At 51.9% G+C, this 22,734-nt stretch overlaps 2 protein-coding genes across 6 annotated transcripts; both read left to right on the top strand.

Moving 5' to 3' along the window:
* The first annotated feature begins 99 nt into the window (after window positions 1-99).
* On the top strand, window positions 100-15,950 carry GANAB (glucosidase II alpha subunit). Of its 3 annotated transcripts, none has more exons than XM_068556829.1 (25): window positions 100-203; window positions 2,881-2,985; window positions 3,135-3,243; window positions 3,494-3,621; window positions 7,137-7,316; window positions 7,789-7,854; window positions 8,666-8,735; window positions 8,910-8,997; window positions 9,085-9,181; window positions 9,431-9,611; window positions 10,197-10,350; window positions 10,558-10,793; window positions 10,876-11,002; window positions 11,106-11,185; window positions 11,426-11,569; window positions 11,667-11,763; window positions 12,043-12,144; window positions 12,320-12,563; window positions 13,436-13,500; window positions 13,695-13,771; window positions 13,881-13,955; window positions 14,133-14,246; window positions 14,370-14,482; window positions 14,625-14,725; window positions 14,844-15,950. In XM_068556829.1, exons 1-25 carry the CDS (start codon window positions 166-168, stop codon window positions 14,951-14,953), a joined length of 2,901 nt encoding a protein of 966 aa, XP_068412930.1. In that variant the 5' UTR covers window positions 100-165; the 3' UTR covers window positions 14,954-15,950. The 3 variants fall into 3 exon arrangements, with proteins under 3 accessions (XP_068412930.1, XP_068412931.1, XP_068412932.1); XM_068556830.1 differs by having other exon boundaries at window positions 8,666-8,739; window positions 8,914-8,997; XM_068556831.1 differs by lacking the exon at window positions 7,789-7,854.
* Window positions 15,951-18,169: 2,219 nt separating this feature from the next.
* Window positions 18,170-22,701, top strand: B3GAT3 (beta-1,3-glucuronyltransferase 3). Of its 3 annotated transcripts, none has more exons than XM_068555896.1 (5): window positions 18,170-18,332; window positions 19,502-19,637; window positions 20,974-21,334; window positions 21,504-21,794; window positions 22,196-22,701. In XM_068555896.1, the coding sequence occupies exons 1-5, from the start codon at window positions 18,251-18,253 to the stop codon at window positions 22,292-22,294; spliced, it is 969 nt and encodes a 322-aa protein (XP_068411997.1). In that variant the 5' UTR covers window positions 18,170-18,250; the 3' UTR covers window positions 22,295-22,701. The 3 variants fall into 3 exon arrangements, with proteins under 3 accessions (XP_068411997.1, XP_068411995.1, XP_068411994.1); XM_068555894.1 differs by having other exon boundaries at window positions 19,499-19,637; XM_068555893.1 differs by having other exon boundaries at window positions 19,463-19,637.
* The last annotated feature ends 33 nt before the right edge of the window (window positions 22,702-22,734 follow it).

The raw sequence follows: 22,734 nt of genomic DNA, 5'->3' as shown, positions 1-22,734 counted from the left end.
CGCCCCCACGAGCATTTAGAGTACGTTCTCGGCCAATGGGACAGACGCCAGGCCTCAGTGTGTCCCGGCCAATCAGGAAGCCGGAAGGGGCGGGCGCTAAGATACGTGGCTCAACGCGCGCTGGGGGAGGGGAAGCTCCGGGTCAGGGAGCAAACCCGGCACAAGATGGCGGCGGTAGCGGCAGTGGCGGCGCGTAGGAGGCGGTGAGGAGCCCGGATCCCGGGGGCGCGCTCGGGACGCCCCCAGACCCCCCAAATCCCGTATCTCTCCTTCCTCTATGTTCTCCTGAGACTCCGCCACCCCCAGCCTCGTGAGGACTCTTTGTCTCTCTGGAGGCGGCCTCAGGTGCCCCCAGCCTCCTCGCCGCGTCGGGGGGGCCCTTGTTTCTGGGGCTCTCCGCTCCGGCCCGGTGGCTCTAGAAGGCCGCAGCCTTGCGTTCTTCTTGGCCTTGTCCGCTCTCAGCCGCCGCCCTCCCCTGGCAGCTTGCGGCGGTTAACGCTGCCGCCTCTTTCCTGCAGTGCGCGGGGCCATCGGGGCAGAGGACGAGATGCGGCCCGGCCTCCGGGAATGCAGCCTGCTGCCCTGCGGCCCCTCAGCCGCGCTGGAAGCACCGCGGCCGGCAGTCTTGCTCCCACTGCCCTTCTCGCCCTCCCCTCGAGAGCCCCGGACCCTGCCCTGCCCTTGTCTTCACGTGGACACCAGCCCTGGCTTGTTTGGTGTCCACGGTCGTTGGGCACGGCTGGGGCAGGATCCCGTAAGTTCACAGTCGACCTGGATGATGTTGCTCAAACACAACAGTGGTTTGTTCTGCATTTATATTACTGAAAAGACGGTTCGAAACAGTCGTCAGCGCCACAGAGTGTTTACCAGGACCTAACGGATGTATCGGGGTGGGAGAGGCACGTACTGCCGGCAGCGGTGAAAAAAGCGTGGATCGTAAATCCGACTCCAGAAGCCTGTGACCTGAAACAATAAATGGGTGCACCTTTCCCTGCGACTCATTCCTGACCTTGGCTTGTGACCACCTCTTGCCCAGGGGCGTTCAAGGCAGTCCTGAGTTCTTAGGGCTTTCCAACAGGTCCCATCTGAAAAATCTTTCAGAAATCCTATCCCCATTGGCGTCTCTCCAAACCCATTTTATAGATTGTGCAAGTAGGACTCCAGAGAGTATTTAATTCACTGTACTTTTGATTACTGCTGCTTTGGGCTGGTGGACACGGGGTCAGTTGCTCGGGGTGTCTGCTGCAGTCACTCCTCAGGACCTGGGCCACATGCCTTTTGAGTTTTCTGGTAGCATTTCTTCTGCTTGTTTTGCTACTACTTGTTCTTGCTTGGCCTGTTAAACCACAAAGCCTGGTGTTTTCCTCATCTTTCTGTGTGGCCTGGCTTGCCTTGCACATTCTTCTGGAACTGGAGGGCTTACTGTGTTCTGTGATCTCCTTTCTAGTGATTTTCTTTACCTTTAGCTTTCAAAAAGATACTGAGGATATGCTGGATACAATGTGTTTGTAGGCCCTACTCTTTGGTCACCCTATTGGCAGGTAGCAAAGTTTTAATGCTGAGAAGTCTGTGTTTTTGTTTATTCTCCCATATGTGGAACACTTTCTCAGAGTGTGCTCCTAATCAGTCACTGGGAGAGCATGTTTAAACTGCAGATTCCCTGGGACCCGGGAATCTTCATTTAGTAAGCACTGCACGTAACTCTTAACAGACGCTAAAGTGTGAGAATCCCTATTTAGGATTTACTCAGAATGGATGAATATATCCTTAACAAACTAACTTGTTCAGATAAGCCTGTTAGTCCCTTGTCTGTCATTTGATAGCGTGTTGGGGAAGTGACAAGTTTGTGGTAACCTTGGTGTGATGGTCCTCAATGAGGCAGGCCCTGCTGGTGGTTAGTGCAGTGTGTACATCCTGAAGTACCTGGGCCCTGGAGTTAGGCAGAGCTGAGTTCACCAGTGTCACCTCATACTGGCTGTTCAATCTTGGATGAATTATTGAACCTTTTATGCCTCAGTGTTCCCATCTGGGAAAAATCCCAATCCTACATTCACCAAGAAAACAGTGAAAGAAAGGGAAAAGGGTTATTAGTGTGTATAAAGAATTGGTTCTGAACACTGGTTGCCTATTAGAATTGTTTAGGGGAGTTTAAAATCTGATTCCCAGGTCCCACTTCAGGCCAATTAGATTGAAATCTCTGGGGGAGACCTGGGCATAGACACTACTGAAAACTGCAGGGAGAGTGGAAAACTAGTATAAGGCAGTTAGCCAGGCCCCCTGAGATGGGGTGGCGGGGGGGGGGGCGGGAAATTAGGACTCAATACAGGTTAGCTGTTGTTATTCTTTTCAAGCTTAGGTGGTGATAGTGGTGACTTATGTCGAAGATACAGGAGTGGAGATCAGAGGAGCAGGGTGCCTAGAGTGCTGGGGAGGTCAGGACCCCAGGAACCTGTGACCAGCAGGCTAGCTGAGGGTACATCTTGAACTTTTTCACTGTAGGTCCCCCCAGTGTCTCGCCAGTGAAAAGGCATGGCTTACTTTGTTTCTCTGTTCCACACATAACGGTGCCACCACTTCCCCTGGGACTGGCTGTTGCTGTTCCTTTCCTCTGAGAGGCTGATGTAACCTGAGTCAATACCAGGCCTCTGAAGGCCAAGGATCCTTTGTCCACTTCCTCTGCCTTTTGAAGGAAAGCTGTGCGTGAGCCAACTCCTCAGGCCTGACACTTAGCCCCGCGTCCACTCTGCCTTGTTTTCTGTTTAATGGGACTCTATCTTTCTCCCCTGTTAGGGTTGTGGTGGGAAGAGGCCTTCACCTCAGAAGGTGGGGCCCTTTCTGACCCTGTGCTGATAGTGTCCTCTTTGTCCTTTTCCCCCCTAGGTCTTGGACTGGTTTGGTACTGGCTTGTTTAGGGGTCTGCCTGGGAATTGGCCTTGCTGTGGATAGAAGCAACTTTAAGACCTGCGAAGAGAGTTCCTTCTGCAAGTACGGTATTTCTGGGAGCCTAGAACGGAAAGCAGGGTGATGTGGGAGGTGTCTGTGGCAGATGAGGTAGCTTGGGGCACTGCAGCTGGTAGAAGGACTTAGGGGCCGTGGGGAGCCCTGCCCCGTTCTCAGTCATTTCACATTGGCAGGAGGCAACGAAGCATACGGCCAGGCCATCCTCCATACCGAGCCTTGCTGGACTCTCTGCAGCTTGGTCCCGATGCCCTCACGGTCCCTCTGATCAACGAAGTCACTAAGGTCAGGGGAGGAAAGGAGGAGTCTGGTGGGGGTGGAGACATGGCTAAGGGGTAATTCGGGAAGGGGAGACCTATCGCCAACATCCTGTGCCATCTGACCTTGGGACTTCTACTTTGTGAGGAATTCAGATTTCAGATCCCTTAGGCAAAGGGCTAGAAGGAGGAGACCCCCTCGGGAGAGAAATGGGTTCAGAGGGCATTTCCTGGTATAGCCCTTTCCTTTCTCCAGACCCAGACCTCTGCCTCCACAGGTGTTGCTTGTGCTGGAGCTCCAGGGGCTTCGGAAGAACATGACTCGGATCAGAATTGATGAACTAGAGCCCCGGCGGCCCCGATACCGTGTGCCAGACGTGTTGGTGGCTGATCCCCCCACAGCTGGGTAAATTTTTCCTGAGAAACATATCCATCTCCATGGCCCTTTTCTCCTTCCTAATGAACCTTTATTTGGCAGCTGACTTTCTCTTCCACATTGGGATAATAGCTGACTAGCACCCGGCCGCTCTCCTCAGCCTTCCCTCATCTGTTCCTCTGTTTCACTTGTTTTCTCAACTGATCGATTGATTGGCCGAGCTGCTTGGCTTGCGGGATCTTAGTTCCCCAACCAGGGGTTGAACCTGCGCCCTCGGCAGTGAAAGCACAGGGTCTTAATCACTGGACTGCCAGGGAATTCCCTCACTTGTTTTCTCTTTCACCCTTTATCTTCATTCAGTCAGCAAGGAAATACTGCTTCCTCTTCTGTGCCAGGCCTGGCCTAGGTGCTGGAGATACAAGAGGGAGTCAGCAAGGGCATGGAGCTCGCCTTCCAGGAATACAGTGTCTCTGTGGTTGGTTCCTCCCTTCCCTTCCTGTCCTGTCCCCCGTCGTGTCTCGTCTGTTTTTTTCTTCTCTTTCTTTTTTTCCCTCTTTTCTCTCTCTTTCTTTCTCTCCTTCCTTCCTTCCTTCCTCCCTTCCTCCCTTCCTTCCCTCTTTCCCTCCTTCCCTTCCTCCCTCCTCAATTTCTCCTCAGATATTCAGGATAGGATTATTTACATACTCGGGTCATGACACATCGTCGTCATTATTTCACGCATGGCTCTTTGTTAAGTATTTAACTTAGAAAATAACATGATAAACCCTTCACCTAACCCAAACATATACATCTCACTGTCCTGTACCCCTGACTCCTTCAGAGATGATTGTTATTCTGAAGTTTATTATTCCCTTGTTTTTTTGTTCTCACAGTTATATCGTGGGAACGTATATACATGTACACACTTCCGTACATTTCCCTAAGCAATAAATTATGTGATTTTGTTTTTGAGTTTTATAGGGAAAGTATCTTAGTGAATGTGGTCTTCTGGGATTTCCTTTTTTCACTTAACTGGATTTAACTTTGTTGCATGTAGCTTCAGAGACTCATTTTTACTGCTGTATATAATATTATGTTATATGAATATATCCCGATTTACTTCTCCATTTCTGTGTTGATGGGCATTTGGGTTGTTTCCAGTGTTGGCGTGAACATTCTTGTCCATGTCTCCTGTCTCCCTGTGCAGGAGTTTCTCTTTGGTGTATAGCTAAGAGAAGAACTGCAGAGTTGTAGAATATGGAAATCATCAACTTTCCAAGATAAAGCCGAAGTGGCTTACCAATTTACACTTCCACCAGCAATATATAAGAGGCTTATTGAACTGCATCTTCTCCAACCCTTGGTACTATTGGACTTAATTTTTGTCAGTGGAATGGCTGTAGGATGATACCATGTGGTGGTCTTGGCTTGCTTGTCTTTCCCAGTTTATTACTGATATTGAGCATATCTTCATATATTTATGTGTCATTCTGGTTTACTGTTCTGTGAAATGGAAGTTCACTGCTGTGCTCATTTTCCTTTTATGTTGTTTGTCGTCACTGATTTGTAGAAATTCATTAGTCTTGATACCAATTCTGTATTACTTACATGTATTGCAGCTATCTTTTCCCAGATTGTAGCTTATCTTTTTACTTTTCTAAAGGTGCCTTGAAAAAAAAGATTTTTTAATTTTATTTTTTAAAAATATTTATTTATTTATTTTTGGCTGCATTGGGTCTTTCGTTGCTGCGTGCAGGCTACTCTTCGTTGCAGTGCGCGGGCTTCTCTTTGCAGAGCACAAGCTCTAGGTGCGCAGGCTCAGTAGTTGTGGCTCGAGGGCTTAGTTGCTCCGCGGCATGTGGGATCTTCCCAGACCAAGGATCGAACCTGTGTCCCCTGCGTTGGCAGGCGGATTCTTAACCACTGTGCCACCAGGGAAGTCCCAAAGATTTTTTAATTTTAGAATAGTTTTAGATTTATAGGAAAGTTTCAAGAATATTATGAGAGTTCCTGTATACCCTGCACTCCTGTTTTCCTTTGTTAACATTACTGTGGTATATTTGTCATACGTAATGAATTGATATCATTATTAACTAAAGTTCATGTTTCTTCTTTTTTTTTTCTTTCTTCATTCCTTTTTTTTTAGAGTGTTTTTATTTTTTTTAATTTTGTTTATTTATTTATTTTGGCTGCATTGGGTCTTCGTGGCTGCGTGCGGGCTTTCTCTCGTTGTGGCGAGCAGGGGCTACTCTTCATTGCGGTGCATGGGCTTCTCATTGCGGTGGCTCCTCTTGTTGCGGAGCATGGGCTCTAGGTGCGTGGGCTTCAGTAGTTGTGGTGCTCTGGCTCAATAGTTGTGGCGCACGAGCTTAGCTGCTCCAAGGCATGTGGGATCTTCCCGGACCGGGGATCAAACCCGTGTCCCCTGCGTTGGTAGGCGGATTCTTAACCACTGCGCCACCATTTCATTTTTTTTTAATTGAAGTGTAGTTGATGTACAATATTGCGTAAGTTATGGGTGTACAACATAGTGATTTACAATTTTTAAAGGTCGTACTCTGTTAACAGCTATTATAAAATATTGGCTACATTCCTTGCGTTGTATGATATATTCTTGTAGCTTAAAGTCCATATTTTATTCAGATTTCCTTAGTTTTTTTTGTTATTTATTTATTTACTTATGGCTGCATTGGGTCTTCGTTGCTGCGTGCGGGCTTTCTCTAGTTGCAGGGCACGGGCTTCTCATTGCAGTGGCTCCTCTTGTTGCAGAGCATGGGCTTTAGGCGCGTGGGCTTCAGTAGTTGTGGCGCACGGGCTTAGTTGCCCCGCAGCATGTGGCATCTTCCCGGACCAGGGATTGAATCCGAGTCCCCTGCATTGGCAGGCGGATTCTTAACCACTACGCCACCAGGGAGGTACCAGATTTCCTTAGTTTTTACCTAATGTCCTTTTTCTGCTTCACGATCCCATCTAGGATACTGTTTTATATTTAGTTGTCATGTCTCCTGAGGCTTCTCTAGACTGGGACAGTTTCTCAGACTTTTCTTGTTTTTGATTACCCTTAAGGTATCTTTCAATAAATAGAAATTCTGAATTTTATGTTGTCAGGTAGATAAGTCTCTTACCTTTTGGTGTTAGTGTTTTCTAAGTTGTGTTTAAATAATCCTTCTCTACCTCAGAGTCAGAAAAATATTTTTTTATATTTTCTTCTAAAGGTTTTACTTTAAAATTTTAAGTCATAACCTGTCTGGAGTTGATATTTGTATCTGGTATGAGGTAGGAATGTGATACCATTTCTTTTCTATACAGAAAATGTGTTTTTCCACTCTGTTATTGAATAGTCCTCCTGACCTCACTGAACTGCCATGCCATCTGTTACATTTCAACATTCTAAGATGCTTGGGTCTGTTTCCAGGCTCTCTATTTGATTCCTTTGGTCAACTTATCTGTCCCTGTACTGTTCCCACACTGCCTGTATAGCTCTTAACAGGTCCCCCGTCTTCTAAGTGTCATGACTACTCCTGGCACTTTGCACTTCCTTATATCCCTTTTGATCTCTTTCCCAGGCTTTCTGTCTCTGGCCGGGATGACAACAGCGTGGAGCTAACCATGGCTGAGGGACCCTATAAAATCATCTTGACGGCACGGCCATTCCGCCTCGACCTCCTGGAGGGCCGCAGCCTTCTGCTCAGTGTCAACGCCCGAGGACTCTTACATTTTGAGCACCAGAGGGCTCCCAGGGTCTCGTGAGTACAGGGCTCGGGAGTGAAGGGGACCTAGTGTGAAGGAACCTAGGGGTGTTGTAGGGTCTGGCACTGGGTCCCTGGGAGGAGACAGGATGGTAGTAGAGCCAGGTCGGGGCTGGGGGCTGGGAGAAGCTGACCATCAGGGAGGGTAGCAAGCAGACCTGGGTTGAAGTTTTCTCCATTTCCTGTACAGACCAGGAGGCAGTCACTTTTGTCCGTGAGCTGTACCCTGGGCACCTCCTCCCTGAGAGGCCTGCCTGGGTCTGCCTTTTCCCTCTTCCCCCTCTCACACCATCACATTTCCCAGATTTATTTTCTTCCTTTTTTTTGTTTTGTTTTGTTTGTTGTTTTTAATTTCTTCCCCCACCCCATCTCTGGAAGTTTGTCGACTGAAACTCACTTTTATGTTTCTGTTTTTGTGTTGGTTTTGTGCCTCCTTTTCCCCTTCCCTACCCATCTCCTCCTGCCCCAGTTTCTCGGATAAAGTTAGTCTCACGCTCGGTAGCATTTGGGATAAGATCAAGAACCTTTTCTCTAGGTAAATCCATGACCACTGGTACTGTATCTGTTCCTCTGCCCTTACCCGCCCTTCACTCTGGCCCCCAGGGAAGGTGCCCCAGACCCTTCCATACCTTGTCCTTCACTCACCTCTTTTTCCCCAGCTATATGGTCTCTGGTTCCTGTTCCCCATTCCCCTGGCTAGGAGCCCCCTGGGAGAAGGAAGATGAAATGTTGGATGTCCTTGAGGAATGTAGGGAGCTTCTTGCTTTGCCAAGGGGTGGAGAGATGCTGCCTGTTGCTGGGGTTCCTGGCTCTCAGCTGGCGTGCACTGAGGCTCTGGGCAGAGCTGCTTGCCAGCTGCCCTTGAAAGCATCCTTTGGCAGAACCTCTTGTTTGAGTCCCCGTATAGAGGCTTGACCATGGTTATGACTCACTTGCCTTTGCAAAACCCTGTGTCACGCCAAGAGGCTGAGGCCCAGTGACGGAAGTTGGGGCCAGAGTCTCTTGGTAGAGGCAGCAGGGCTAGGACTGGCATTCCGAACCCAGGCCCTTGAACCTGTCTGCCTGTCTCTTCTGGAATGCTGGCAGAGGCTGGTGGTTTGGGCCTGTGTTTGGAAGGCACTTCTTAGTGGCATTTACTTCTCATTTCCCTTTCTCATTTCTCTCCCTGTCCTTTGGACACTTAATCTGCTCACTGGGGGTCCCTTTCCAAGCTTTAACATTCAGTCCCTTCCTCCAATGCCTTCGTTCCTTTGGACCCTTGGCTCTCTATTCCCTCACCCCTCCTTCCACTAGCCCCTCGTCCCTGCCCCCTCTGGATTGGAGCAGACAGCTCTCCTACCTTCCAGGCAAGGATCAAAAGACCCAGCTGAGGGCGATGGGGCCCAGCCCGAGGAAACACCTGGGGATGGTGACAAGGCAAGTTGGTGGGGGTGGGTGGTTGGAGCACAGGGCTGGCTGGGAGGTTGGAGGGGAAAGGCCCACAAGAAATTTGAGCTTAGTCTTGCCATCACGGATGGGATTTAGAAAATGGGCAAGGGAAGAGAGAGGACCTGGTGTGTGATTGAGTAGTGGTCTGCTTTCTCCTTCCAGCCAGACGAGACCCAGGGGAAGGCAGAGCAAGATGAGCCAGGAGCCTGGGAAGAGACATTTAAAACTCACACTGACAGCAAGCCCTATGGTGAGCGGCTGGGAGAGCCTTGGGCAGGGGGACAGGGAGTCCTTGCCAAGCAGGAGCTCTGGAGCTCATCTTTTGCTTTTCTTCCAGGCCCCACGTCTGTGAGTTTGGACTTCTCTCTGCCAGGCATGGAGCATGTGTATGGGATCCCCGAGCATGCGGACAACCTGAGGCTGAAAGTCACTGAGTGAGTCCTACAGTGACATCAGGATATGGGGGGAGGGAAGGGGTCAGAAGTCAGGGCTGTGGGAGATGTGCATACAGATTAGACACTGCAGACAAGCGTGGCTCACTTCCTGTGCCAGAGAACCTTTGGTCATCAGAAAATTCTGCTTTGAGAAAGGGCGGAGGGGCCAGTTTTTATCCCTCATCTGTGTCTATGGGGCTGGGGCTGTGCGTGCCATGGCCCGGGGCCAGTCTGTCTGTCTGCCTGCAGGGGTGGGGAGCCATATCGCCTGTACAATTTGGACGTGTTCCAGTATGAGCTGTACAACCGCATGGCCCTGTATGGGTCTGTGCCTGTGCTCCTAGCACACAGCCCTCATCGGGACCTGGGCGTCTTCTGGCTCAACGCCGCGGAGACCTGGGTTGATATATCCTCCAACACTGCAGGCAAGGTGAGAGCACAGGCATGGGGAGCAATAAGGGAGGGAATCGTCAGGCCTTGAGACAAATGGGTGTGTTAGGGGCATTTGCTTTGAAGAGGCTGGTAGGGTGGCCTATTTGGATACCTGTTTGGGGACTGGGTGACAGACAGGCCCTGGGCCTTGTGAGCAGCATATGAGTTCCCCGGACACTCCCAGAAGACACAGACTCATGGGGAAGGTATTTCCTTTTCTGCATTTATTAATACGTTTGTTATTGAGTATGCGTTAGGAGCTAGACCCTTTTCTAGGTGCTGGGGATATATTGCTCACTGAGTTAGGAAAGGAGGAAGGCAGAGATTAAACAGGTAACAGAGGGAAGATGAGTTCAGTGGTGGTAAGTTCTAAGAAAGAAATGCAGCAGTCATGTGATGGGGGTGGGCAGTGCTGCTTATGATGGGGCCCAGGAAAGCCTCACTGAGGAGGTGACGTTTAATCTCAGCCCGAAGTGACTCAAGGAGCCAGCTGCGTGAGGACTCTGAGGAGAACACTGCTACTTTGTCTTTGGGTTGGGAAGCAAGAGGGTGGTGTCAGACCTCTCCCTGGTCCCCTCTGCAGACCCTGTTTGGGAAGATGCTGGACTACCTGCAGGGCTCTGGGGAGACCCCACAGACAGATGTTCGCTGGATATCGGAGAGTGGCATCATCGATGTCTTCCTGCTACTTGGGCCGTCTGTCTTTGACGTCTTCCGGCAGTACGCCAGTCTCACAGGTACGCGGTGTCCCTACTCTGTCAGCCTGCAGCCTCCCTTTCTGGTCCTTGGCTTCTCGAGAGGGATGACTGCGTTTTCAGAAATCCTGTGCCTCGGCCTGTTCTCTAGCCCTGTGCCCTTTCATCTCCCTCAATTTCTGGGCATCCCCATTGGCCCCAGGTTGAGCCTGACCCCATTGTGACCCCCATCCCTCACTGAACCTGCAGGGACCCAGGTATTGCCCCCGCTCTTCTCCCTCGGCTACCACCAGAGCCGCTGGAACTATCGGGATGAGGCTGACGTTCTGGAAGTCGATCAGGGCTTCGATGATCACAACCTGCCTTGCGATGTCATCTGGCTGGACATTGAGCATGCTGATGGCAAGCGGTATTTCACCTGGGACCCCAGCCGTTTCCCCCAGCCCCTCACCATGCTTGAGCATTTGGCCTCCAAGAGGCGGAAGGTAAGAAGGCCGCAGCCATGGTTGGTTTTCTCAGGCATGATATCCCTGGAGAACTCTGACCACCCATGTTCCGTGCCCCCAGCTGGTGGCCATCGTGGACCCCCACATCAAGGTGGACTCTGGCTACCGCGTACATGAAGAGTTGCAGAACCTGGGTCTGTACGTTAAAACCCGGGATGGCTCTGACTATGAAGGCTGGTGCTGGCCAGGTAGGTGGGCCCGGAATTGAAGGAGGCTGTTGGGAGACCAGGGAGCTAGAGTGGAGGCTGTTTTGCCCCTCAGGGGTTGAAAGCCATCCTTGATTTCTTCTAGGCGCAGCTGGTTACCCTGATTTCACCAATCCCAAGATGAGGGCCTGGTGGGCTAACATGTTTCGCTTTGACAATTATGAGGTATGGCAGCCCCTCCCGACCTGCCTCTGTCTTTCCCACTCTACCTCTTGGAATCAGTCATTCTCTGCCTGCTAGCCCTGCTATGGTTGGTTGCTCATAAGATGTCAGGGGGCCTTGATGACCCTGGGAGGGCCCTGAGAAATGCATCTTTCTGGATTCCTGGGAGCTCTCTTCTCTGACACTGTTTATCTTCTTCCTCCCCTCTGTCGTCTGTCCCCATTTTCTGCCTTGTGTTCTCAGGGCTCATCTCCCAGCCTCTATGTCTGGAATGACATGAATGAACCATCCGTGTTCAATGGTCCTGAGGTCACCATGCTCAAGGATGCCCAGCATTATGGGGGCTGGGAGCACCGAGACGTGCATAACATCTATGGCCTCTACGTGGTAAGGGACTGAGAGAGGAGAGACCAAGGGCCGAGAACTTGCACCGATGACAGCTGGCTTTTGCTCCTCACTACCCTTCTTTCCTGTTCCCACGCAGCACATGGCGACTGCTGATGGGCTGGTGCTGCGCTCCGGGGGCATAGAACGCCCCTTTGTCCTGAGCAGGGCTTTCTTTGCTGGCTCCCAGCGCTTTGGTAAGATTTGGAGAATAAAGCCGTGGCAGAGGGACCTGGGCCTGGTTCTTGGAGAAGTCTGTCCATCCTCTGAGAGTTACGTGCTTCCTTCCAGCTGTTCACTAAAAGCGAGGCAGGGAGTGGGAGGGCCAGTCCCTGTTGAAGTGCTCTTGTGAACTCTGCCATCTTCAGCAGGACTCTGGGGGCCCCAGAGGAGATGTGGCAGGTTAGAGAGGTCAGCTATGTAAAAGGCTGAGCCCCTTCACTGTTTGCAAGCTCCCTCCCTCTTTTCTTCCTCAGGAGCCGTGTGGACAGGCGACAATGCTGCCGAATGGGACCATTTGAAGATCTCTATTCCTATGTGTCTCAGCTTGGGGCTGGTGGGACTTTCCTTCTGTGGAGGTGAGAGGGCGAGGAACTTGGAGCCTTGCTTTGGCGGGAGAGGGGCAAGGTAGAGGGCATAAAACCTAGGCCTGAGCAGAGAACTGACAGTCCACGGTGGGGCCTTGGGGGGCTCCTTAGGCAGCAGCCCTCCTTCACCCTCTTTTCCAACCGGTTTCCTCCCTCCCCTCTCTAGCGGATGTGGGCGGCTTCTTCAAAAATCCAGAGCCAGAGCTGCTTGTGCGCTGGTACCAGATGGGTGCCTACCAGCCATTCTTCCGGGCACATGCCCACTTGGACACTGGTCGGCGAGAGCCGTGGTTGTTACCGTCTCAGTACCATGACATAATCCGAGATGCCTTGGGTCAGCGATACTCCTTACTGCCCTTCTGGTACACCCTCTTCTATCAGGCCCATCGTGAAGGGATTCCTATCATGAGGTGAGGCATTCAGTTGGGTCTGTGTAGAGTGGACTGAGATGGCTGGGAGACGGGGCTCCATCTCCGGGCCTCTTTCCTCATTCGCCAGGGCCTTGTAAGGGAGGGAAATCTGACTGCAAGGTCAAGAGTAAGAAGAGACCAGTGGGGAGATGAAGAGCAGTAAACGTTACTGAGTGCTTATGACGTGCCAGGCATTACTCATCACTATCCCCAGAGCCAGAAACAAGTCAGACAAGTGTCCTCCCCTTGTGGAACTTACATTCTTCGGAGGAAGACAGAGAGACATGTAAACAAATATGGAAATAGGAAAACTGCCAAAACTGACAGGCTTTTTGAAAAAAACAGAACAGGGTAACGGAGTTAAGTTCCACAAACAGGCCACGTAAAGCTGAGCCCTGACTGATGAGTAAGACAGACTTTTGTGACGCAGAGGAAGAATGTTCCAAGCAGGGGAGACTGCAAGTGCAAAAATTATGAAATGGAAATGAGTTTGTTGTGTTCCAGGAGTAGGAACAAACCAGTGTGTCTCAGGGGTAAAGAACCAGAGGGAGAGGTAGATGAGGTGGAGTGGAAAATTCAACCTGAACTGGAGGGCTTTTCAGGCCAGGATAATGAAGTGGCCGCTGGGAGGTAGCTATGCAGAGCAGTTTCCAGAGGGAGCAAGGTGGGAAGAGGCAGGGAGACAGGTTGGGAAGTTAAATGTCTAGACCAAGGTTAGAGTGCAGAGCTGAGTCCTTAAGCCTGCTGGGCTGTCTGGCTGCCAGCTCGCGGGTCTTTCGCCTGTGCTGTTCTTCTTGCCAGTTCCTGGGGTAGCATCTTTGACTTCTGCCAAACAGCAAGTGTCTTCCTTTCTTGTCCTGCTTCCTTCCTAGGCCCTTGTGGGTGCATTATCCTCAGGATGTGACCACCTTCAGTATAGATGATCAGTTCCTGCTTGGTGAGAAACAAGGGGGACAGTTAGTGGTGGGTTGGGATAGGGCTGAGAAGAAGCAAGCACTGTGAGAGATACGTCTGTGGATGTGCAGGGAGGGAGGAGTGAACGAGGCCAGGGGTGCAAGGGGGTGGGTGCTCTAGGGCTCCCTCTTTGGGAACTGATCTCCCCAATTCAGAGTTGATTCTGCTGTGTCTTAGGGGATGCATTGCTGGTTCACCCTGTATCAGACTCTGAGGCTCATGGCGTGCAGGTCTATCTGCCTGGCCAAGGGGAGGTGAGTTAAGGAAGGGTGTGGTGGGGAAAGGTGGTGGAGGTCAGAGAGGGTAAAAAGAGTGGGGGTCCTCTGTGCAGCGAGTGACCGAGTATATCCTCTGCACCCACAGGTGTGGTATGACGTTCATAGCTACCAGAAGCATCATGGTCCCCAGACCCTGTATCTGCCTGTAACTCTAAGCAGTGTGAGTATGCCTGGCCCAGCTGCCAGCTCCATCTCCCTGTAGGTTTCCAGAAGGGGAGAGAGTGTATACTTTGGAGTCCAGTTCCTAAGGGGACACAGATATGCACGAGCAAAAGATATTGCAGGGCCCAGGGTTGAACAACAGGGCTACTTCATCCCAGCGCTGCTCTTGCCCTAGATCCCTGTGTTCCAGCGTGGAGGGACAATTGTGCCCCGATGGATGCGAGTGCGGCGTTCTTCGGACTGCATGAAGGATGACCCCATCACTCTGTACGTTGCACTCAGCCTCCAGGTGAGCGCATAGGCAGGGAGCCTCCTCAACCATCTGCCTACCTTCCTAGGATTCAGTCCCCTGGGGATGTGCCCCTCACTCCCTCTTGGGCTCAGGCTCTCGCCTATCCCACTTCCTGCTCAGGGTACGGCCCAAGGAGAGCTCTTTCTAGATGATGGGCACACGTTCAACTATCAGACTCGCCATGAGTTCCTGCTGCGTCGATTCTCATTCTCTGGCAACACCCTTGTCTCCAGGTGAGGAGGTACCCTTTCTTCCTTGGCAGCCTCTGGGATGCTTACAGCTCACTGTGCTCTTACATCATGGCCTTGCTCTGCTCTCCTCCTTTCTGCTCTGACAGTTATTTTCCTGACGGGTATCCATTTTTGCTTCCTCCAGCTCAGCCGACCCCAAAGGCCACTTTGAGACACCAATTTGGATTGAGCGGGTGGTGATAATAGGGGCTGGAAAGCCAGCAACCGTGGTACTCCAGACAAAAGGTGAGTGATCTGGCCCCCAGGTGGGGAAAGAGGAGAAGCAGGGGCAGGGTTGGGGACCCCCTGCGTATAGGAAAGTGGTTGCTATTGACTCTGGCACTCTTTCTCTTTCCTCCACCAGGATCTCCTGAAAGCCGCCTGTCCTTCCAGCATGACCCTGAGACCTCTGTGTTGATCCTGCGCAAGCCTGGCGTCAGTGTGGTATCCGACTGGAGTATTCACCTGCGATAACCCAAGGGATGTTGGGGTGGGGTGTGATGGTCATGATAGTTACTCTTCCTTCTGCCCTGGAGCTTGACCTTCCCCAGACTTCACCTTTCTTGTCTCAAGATCCACATCCTGCCAACGTCTGGGCAGGATGAGAGGGCTTTCCCTGGGCTCTGAATTCATTTTGTGATCTCCTGACCTCTCCCACCCCATTGACACCAAATCTCCCTTCATCCCCAAATATTCTGTTGCTCTGACTGGAGCACATTTACCTGTGAAGACCAGGGGACCACAGGGCCCTTGCTTTCCCTTCTCTTTTCTTTCTTCTGGGGGCCCTGAATCTCCTCCATACCCTCTCCATTCATGTCTCTTGTGTGTTGATGCCATTTCTTAGAAGAAGATGAGGGCAGTGAGCTTTAGGGCTCCTTTTCTCCTTCCCCTTCCCTCCCCACCAAACTGTTCTCCCTCCTCTTATTTCTTGCTCCTGGCTCTTCTCTATCAGGCCTCCCCTTTTTATGCCCCATTGATGCACTGGGTCCACCCCTTACCCTGAGAAGGGATGAATGGATCAGAGGAGTGAGGTTGCTGGAAAACATCCTCTTCCCTGGCATCCCAGCCTTTCCTCTCCCTGCTTCTCTCTAGAGCAGCTGCGGTTCTGACCGGGGCAGTTCTACCTCCCCTGTCCCTTGGGGGAAAGAAGTTTCCACTCCTTAAGAGGGGATGAGCGAGACTTCTTTTGCCTCCTAAAATTTTGTCCCCTTGAGGGGCATTTCCAGATGGAGAAATCAGTTGTGGTTTCATCGAATCATGGTCACCTGTATTTATTGCTGGGGGAAGGCTGAGGGTGGGAGGGATGATCATGTGCGCTCAGGGTTGGCCCAGGGCCCTGGGTGGGGGGTGGGGGAGGACTAACTGGGGACGATGGGGAATGTTTGTGGGAATTTTTTTTACTTCCTTTTGGCCCCCAGCTGTGACAGGTTTTGATAAAAGGAGAAACAATAAAGAGAGAAACCATAAATAACTGTTGGCGTCTGGATTCCAGTTCTGGCCTGAACCACAGACCCCTAAAAGCCCGAGGACCTGACATTTTCATTTAGCTTCAGCATTAAGCCTCATTGGTTGAGCAAAATGAGTGAGTGCAAGCCTCCTTCAGCTTGCTTGATGCCAATATTTTTTTAAAATTAATTAATTTATTTTTGGCTGGATTGGGTCCTCGTTGCTGCACGCGGGCTTTCTCTAGTTGCGGCGAGCGGGGGCTACCTACCCTTCATTGCGGTGCGCGGGCTTCTCATTGCGGTGGCTTCTCTTTGTTGCGGAGCATGGGCTCTAGGTGCATGGACTTCAGTAGTTGCGGCACGTGGGCTCTGTAGTTCTGGCTCTCAGGCTCTAGAGCGCAGGCTCAGTGGTTGCACACGGGCTTAGTTGCTCCACGGCATGTGGGATCTTCCCGGACCAGGGCTGGAACCCATGTCCCCTGCGTTGGCAGGCGGATTCTTAACCACTGCGCCACAGGGAAGTCCCTGATGCCAGTATTTTCATAGAGGAGCCCAGCAAGGTCATCAGATTTTAGTAGGCCTAGTTAATAGTGGTGACCAGAGCTAATGGGGTCCCTCTTGAATAGAAATAGCTATATGTCAGATGTTCTCATACTAAAGACTGCTTCTCTTTAGCTAGCAGCATTTAAAAAAATTTCCCATTGTGTTAGTGACAGGAAATAGTTTCCTCCATTTTGTTGACTGACCACAAGTCTTAGAGATTATTTTAACAAGAAACTAGGTTTGTCTGTTTGGAAGAATTACTGCTCAGGATGGTTTATGCCTGTGAGGAGTTAGGGGATGTGTTCATGGAATTCCTCAGCTCAAGAAATATTTCCAGGGGCTTCCTGGGTGGTGCAGTGGTTAAGAATCCGCCTGCCAGTGCAGGGGACACGGGTTCGAGCCCTGGTCCGGGAAGATCCCACATGCCGCGGAGCAACTAAGCCCGTGAGCCACAACTACTGAGCCTGCACTCTAGAACCCGCGAGCCACAACCACTGAGCCCACGTGCCACAACTACTGAAGCCCGCGTGCCTAGAGCCCATGCTCCACAACGAGAGAAGCCACTGCAATGAGAAGCCCACGCGCCGCAGTGAAGAGTAGCCCCCGCTGGCTGCAACTAGAGAAGGCCTACGGGCAGCAACGAAGACCCAATGCAGCCAAAAATAAACAAATAAATAAATTTATTAAAAAAAGAAATTTCCAGTTAATTCCCTGGGAGATAGCTCATTGCCTTGGCATTTTACCCCCACCCCTACTGTCACCTGTTTCAGTGTGGGTCAGAGGAGACAGTACAGATCCTGGAGTCAGGTATCTAGAAGGGACATAGAAAATTGTACAATGGGAATTACATGATTTGGCGCAATTTTACTTACTTATCTGTAAAATGGGGACAATACCTATCTCTTACACAAAAGTGGACCAAGATACTGTGACAACCCTGAAGAATAGCAGTTTGCTCGTGAACTACTGCCAGATGTGCTGGAGAAACACTGTGGATATAAACTCTTCATCCCAGAAAGGGACCTGATTCCAAGTCATACTAGAAATTCCAAAAAAAAAAAAAGAAATTCCAAGAAATATTAGAATATAAGAGGTTGATTAATTAATGAAATATCAAAAATACCCCTTTACTATTTTTTGGTTTAATTTATTAGATTACTATGTATTTTTTGCATTTTTGCCAGGAGTATCTTGTTAAATATCAAAATTCTGCAACATCAATTTTTAGAATGGTACTATCCTAAATTGTATTAAAATTATAATCAAAGGATTATAGTGAGGATTGTATGAGACACCCAGGGCACAGGCTTGGCACATGATAGGCCCTAGATTTCACTCATTCATGTAACAAGTGTGTATTGAACTACTGTTACTACCTGCAGTGACTGATGGATGAATGAATATCAGGAGAAAATCTGCGCAGAGGGACTAGAGATCAAGGGGAGGGTCTCAAAGCCACTCCCAAGTACCCTACCTGGCTTCTGACCGCCGGCCGCGTGCGCTTGATACGCCGGATATGACGTCACCCACTCCCGTGGTTCCCAGAACTAGGTGGTGGGAGCGGAAATTAACCCGGAGGGAGGGAGTGTGCAGACTGACCGGAAGTGGGCCGCGACGTTTGCTGCCAGCTCCAACTCCTGGGAGCCGGGCGAGAGGAGGGTGAGGAGGGCGGGACAAGGGGCGGGGCCGCTGCAGGGGCGGGGCTTGCAGGCTGGCGGGCTGGGGGCAGGGACCTTCGTGCCTGCCGGCCCCCGCCTGTCCAGGCGCCGGCGGTGGCGCGGCCATGAAGCTGAAGCTGAAGAACGTGTTCCTCGCCTACTTCCTGGTGTCGATCGCCGGCCTCCTCTACGCGCTGGTGCAGCTCGGTGAGCGGGGCGGGGCGGGGGTGCGGCGGGTCGGCCCGAGGGCACCCGCCGCCGAGCATCCCGCCCTGGGGATGAACCCCCGCGCAGACCGCATTCATCCGGCTCGGCCCTCCGACAGCCCTCTGCGGCCGCCGGGCGCAGTCCCCTCTCTAGAACGCACCGCGGCTGCCCGCCGCACCTCGGGTGAAATCAGACTCCTTCCCAGAGCCTGCAAGGCCCCGCAGGATCCTGCCTCGGTCTGCCTCTCTAACCCCATTTCCTAACCCTCTCGCTCGCTCTGCTCCGGCCACACTGGCTTCATGACAGTTTCTTGAAAACCCCACGCTCATTGCTTCCAAGCACTTAACCTGTCCCCGCTGCCTGTGGTGCTGTTCTCCCAGCTCTTTCCCAGCTGCCTCTTTCTCATCCTTCAGGTTTCAGCTCACATGTCACCACCTCACAGGCCTTCCTTGACCACCTTAGCTAAAGTAACTCTCTTAATCTGGATTCTCTTTAAGTCTCTATCCTATTTGTTTCCTTCATGGCCCTTACCACAGTTTCTAATAATTTTATTAATTTGTTTCTTTGCTTAGTGTCCAGCTCCTCCACTAAACTGAAACCTCCATGAGGGCAGGGACCATGTCTGTTTGGTTTCCTGCTGCATCCCGGGCACCTAAGGCAGTGCCTCCCAGGAGGAGCATTCAATAAATATTTATCCAATGATGGAATCAATGAATTTAATGAGTCTTTGGTCACACAGCCAGCGGAACAGATTGAACCCTGCCTCTTATGCAGGGATTTAGAGACTGGGCCACTGCATGATCCTCAGGTATTTGAAAGACTGTCCTGTTTTAGGAGATCAACTCGTTCTTTATGGTTCCAGAAGGCAGAATTAGGACCAGCAGGTAGAAAGGATGGAGGCAGATAATCAGCTCAATAGCCAAATGAAAACTGTAATGGATGGAATTGTTGAAGTCAGAGAGGGACTGCTAATTGAGGCAGTGAGCTCCCCACCACCCAAGGCGTAGAAAAGCTGTTTAGAGAAGTTGTAAAGAGAGCCCGGCACTGGCTAGTTGAACAGAAGGTTATGGCCCTTTGGGATGCTGAACGTACTGTGGTTCTCTGCCCCCATCCCTGCTTCCCGGGACCAGGCCAGCCATGTGACTGCCTCTCTCCCCTGCGGGCAGCAGCAGAGCAGCTTCGGCAGAAGGATCTGAGGATTTCCCAGCTGCAAGCCGATCTCCGCCGCCCACCCCCTGCCCCTGCCCAGCCCCCTGAACCTGAGGCTCTGCCTACTATCTATGTTGTTACCCCCACCTATGCCAGGTATGGGCTGTGATGCACCCAAGATCTGCATGGACCAAGAGGCTGGGGTCGATGATGAGTTTCGGGAGGCGCTGGGCCAGGGGATGTTCCTCAAGCTAAGGCATGCCAAATGACAGGCTAAATGAACCACATCATTACTCACAGATTTGTGGGAAAATGTTTTTCTATTAAAATAGACAGGGATGTGCTGTGAAGTAGAATACAATATTCCTGAGAAATTTTAAGATAGAACAATAAAGTTGCAAAGAAATTCTGAACTTGCCAGTGAGTTCACTCTCTCTCCTTAGGGAGCCTTTGGTGAGAAAGTTTGGGAACCCCTTGACTAAATCGAAGTAGAAAAGGACTTGGCCCTACAGTCATACGGGGGTCTAGAAATAGTTACGCCAGCTATTATTTGCGGTGTGTTTACTCTCTGCCCCACACTGTGCTAAGTGTGTTCCTTTTTTTTTTTTTTTTTTTTTTTTTAATAAAACATAGCGTTATTAGTGATACAAACCAACTGGGGAATGTGGTTTTGAATCTGTAGCCAAAAGGGCTTGCTGACATCTGCCTGGAATCAGATGGCTGACCCACCTACGCCAGGGCATCTCTAGACCCTCTCCACCTCCCTACACACACCATCAGCCTGGGGGGGGCAGGCCCATCTGAAGGGTAAAGAAGCCTGCAAGAGACTGGGCCCCTACCTTCCCAGTTTCTTGTCTAAACTCGGATAAATCTTCGTCCCCTGAAGAGGAATGAGCCAAAGGGCTCCTCTAAACTCTTCTACCTGGAAATCCAAGCATAGGCGGCAAAGAACATGGTCCTACTGGTATTCTAAAAAGTCATGATCTTATTTAATCTTTAAAACAACATTGTTGTAAAGTACTGTTATTTTAAAGCCAAGAAAACTGAGGCTTGGGGAGATGGAGCCATTTCCCCAGATGTCTCACCTAATAAGTTACAAAACTGGCATTCAAACCCAGATCTGATTTCAAAGCCTGTGCCCTTAATTTATAGTCAGATCCCTGGGGTTGAGGTGAGTGACAGACATGGACATTAAGAACAGGGCAGGTGAGTCAATTCCCTGGCGGTCCAGTGGTTAGGACTCAGCGCTTCTACTACAGTGGGCATGGGTTCCATCCCTGGTCAGGGAACTAAGATCCTGCAAGCTGAGTGGCTCGGTCAAAAAACAAAACAAGACAAAAGAACAGGGAGTTTGGGTGCTGGTCGGGGAAAGGTCACGGGGTGGGGGGTGTGTGGGGGGGGTGCTAGGAGTGGCCCAGGAGAAGCCATATGTACCCTCTGGAGTGGGCAAACGGTGCCTACCCCTTTCCCTCCTGCATCTTTCCCCCTGCAGGCTGGTGCAGAAGGCGGAGCTGGTGCGGCTGTCCCAGACCCTAAGCCTGGTGCCCCGGCTGCACTGGCTGCTGGTAGAGGATGCTGAGGGCCCCACCCCATTGGTCTCGGGGCTGCTGGCTGCCTCTGGCCTCCTCTTCACACACCTGGCGGTCCTCACCCCCAAGGCCCAGCGACTCCGGGAGGGCGAGCCAGGCTGGGTTCGGCCCCGAGGTGTAGAGCAACGGAACAGGGCCCTGGACTGGCTCCGGAGCAGAGGGGGTGCTGTGGCGGGAGAGAAGGATCCACCCCCACCAGGCACCCGGGGAGTCGTGTACTTTGCTGACGATGATAACACCTACAGCCGGGAGCTCTTTGAGGAGGTGAGCACTGACACGGGGCTGGGGAGACAGGCCAGAGGGGCCCGCGTCATCTATTTCCCTAGGTGAGGAGTGGGGAGCGGTGGGGCAGAGTGACTCAAGTGGTCCTTCCTGCTGCTCCCATTCCTCTGGGCCACCTCCTGTCTGTTTCTTCTTCCCTGACTTCTGTTAGATGCGCTGGACCCGTGGAGTCTCAGTGTGGCCAGTGGGGCTGGTGGGCGGCCTGCGATTCGAGGGCCCTCGCGTACAGGATGGCCGGGTTGTGGGCTTCCACACGGCATGGGAGCCCAATAGGCCCTTCCCAGTGGATATGGCGGGATTTGCTGTCTCCCTGCCCTTGCTGTTGGCTAAACCCAACGCCCGGTTTGATGCCACTGCTCCTCGGGGCCACCTGGAGAGCAGTCTCCTGAGCCACCTTGTAGATCCCAAGGACCTGGAGCCGCGGGCTGCCAACTGCACTCGGGTAAGGGGATGGAGTTGGGCACAGAAATCTGACTGTGGGATGGACGGGTGATGGGAGAAGTGGAATGAGGCCCTGGGGGGTAGGATCAAGGATGGGTGTTTGAACCAGGAGAGACCCTCCAGGGCTCAGATTCAACCTTGCTTGCTCTCCTGAAGGGGAAGCTGGGAGGCAGGGAAGGAAAGTGGTCTTCCTGCCACTCTGTCTCCTGGCACCCATGTGACACAGAGAGGGTAAGGGATTAAGCCCCATTTTAGAGGCACTAAAGCCTCCCCCCACCCGCCCTTCATACTTGGCAGCCAACCCGGTGTGTGTCGAGGGGGTTGGAGAACCCGTTCTACACCGAGTGCCCCAGAGGCTTGGCTGTGGCTGGGCCCGGCTCTAACTGAAACCTCTCGGGACAGGTTCTGGTGTGGCATACGCGGACAGAGAAGCCCAAGATGAAGCAGGAGGAGCAGCTACAGCGGCAGGGCCGAGGCTCAGACCCAGCTGTCGAGGTGTGATGGCGGCCCTACCCTGCCCACCACCTCATCAGACACAGATCTGTGGGACTGGATCCCCGGCCTGCCCAGGATGTGGTTTTCCAAGTCCTGACCCCTCAGAGCCAGGGGCGGCCCTTCTGCCCCTTCAACCCCAGGGCGTGGCCCAGCTGCTTCTCCCCTCCCCCAGCCTGCCTTGTGGCACTGCCCACAGGCTAGGGACAAGCGGCCCTTGTGTTGAGCCGGATCGGCCCTGTCTGGGGCGGAGCAGAAAACAGAGAGTCTCGGGAGGGAGGGCGGCTGAGTGACTGCGTAACTTATTGGGGCTGGGCATGCACTGGGGGGCTGGAGGAGCTGGGCTGGACCCTCCCCACCTGAGCATGCTGACCCCCCCCCCTCCCACCTCCAGAATAAAAACTCTCAACCTGGAAGGGCTTCTGTTTTCCTTCACTTCCCATGTCAGT

This window comes from Eschrichtius robustus, chromosome 11 (genome assembly GCF_028021215.1).
Source record: "Eschrichtius robustus isolate mEscRob2 chromosome 11, mEscRob2.pri, whole genome shotgun sequence".
NCBI lineage: Eukaryota > Metazoa > Chordata > Mammalia > Artiodactyla > Eschrichtiidae > Eschrichtius > Eschrichtius robustus.
Note: the sequence above shows the minus strand (reverse complement) of the source record. Positions and strands in the feature narration are given on the sequence as shown.

What these genes read in the sequence shown, in the direction of transcription:
- GANAB (XM_068556829.1), top strand. Translation starts at nt 166, where the DNA reads ATGGCGGCGGTAGCGGCAGTGGCGGCGCGTAGGAGGCG. An exon ending in CCTCCAACACTGCAGGCAAG is followed by an intron (nt 9,612 to 10,196) that starts GTGAGAGCACAG and finishes TCCCCTCTGCAG; the next exon opens with ACCCTGTTTGGGAAGATGCT. An exon ending in ATCTGCCTGGCCAAGGGGAG is followed by an intron (nt 13,772 to 13,880) that starts GTGAGTTAAGGA and finishes CTGCACCCACAG; the next exon opens with GTGTGGTATGACGTTCATAG.
- B3GAT3 (XM_068555893.1), top strand. Translation starts at nt 18,251, where the DNA reads ATGAAGCTGAAGCTGAAGAACGTGTTCCTCGCCTACTTCCTGGTGTCG. An exon ending in CTACGCGCTGGTGCAGCTCG is followed by an intron (nt 18,333 to 19,462) that starts GTGAGCGGGGCG and finishes TCCCGGGACCAG; the next exon opens with GCCAGCCATGTGACTGCCTC. An exon ending in GGGCTGCCAACTGCACTCGG is followed by an intron (nt 21,795 to 22,195) that starts GTAAGGGGATGG and finishes CTCTCGGGACAG; the next exon opens with GTTCTGGTGTGGCATACGCG.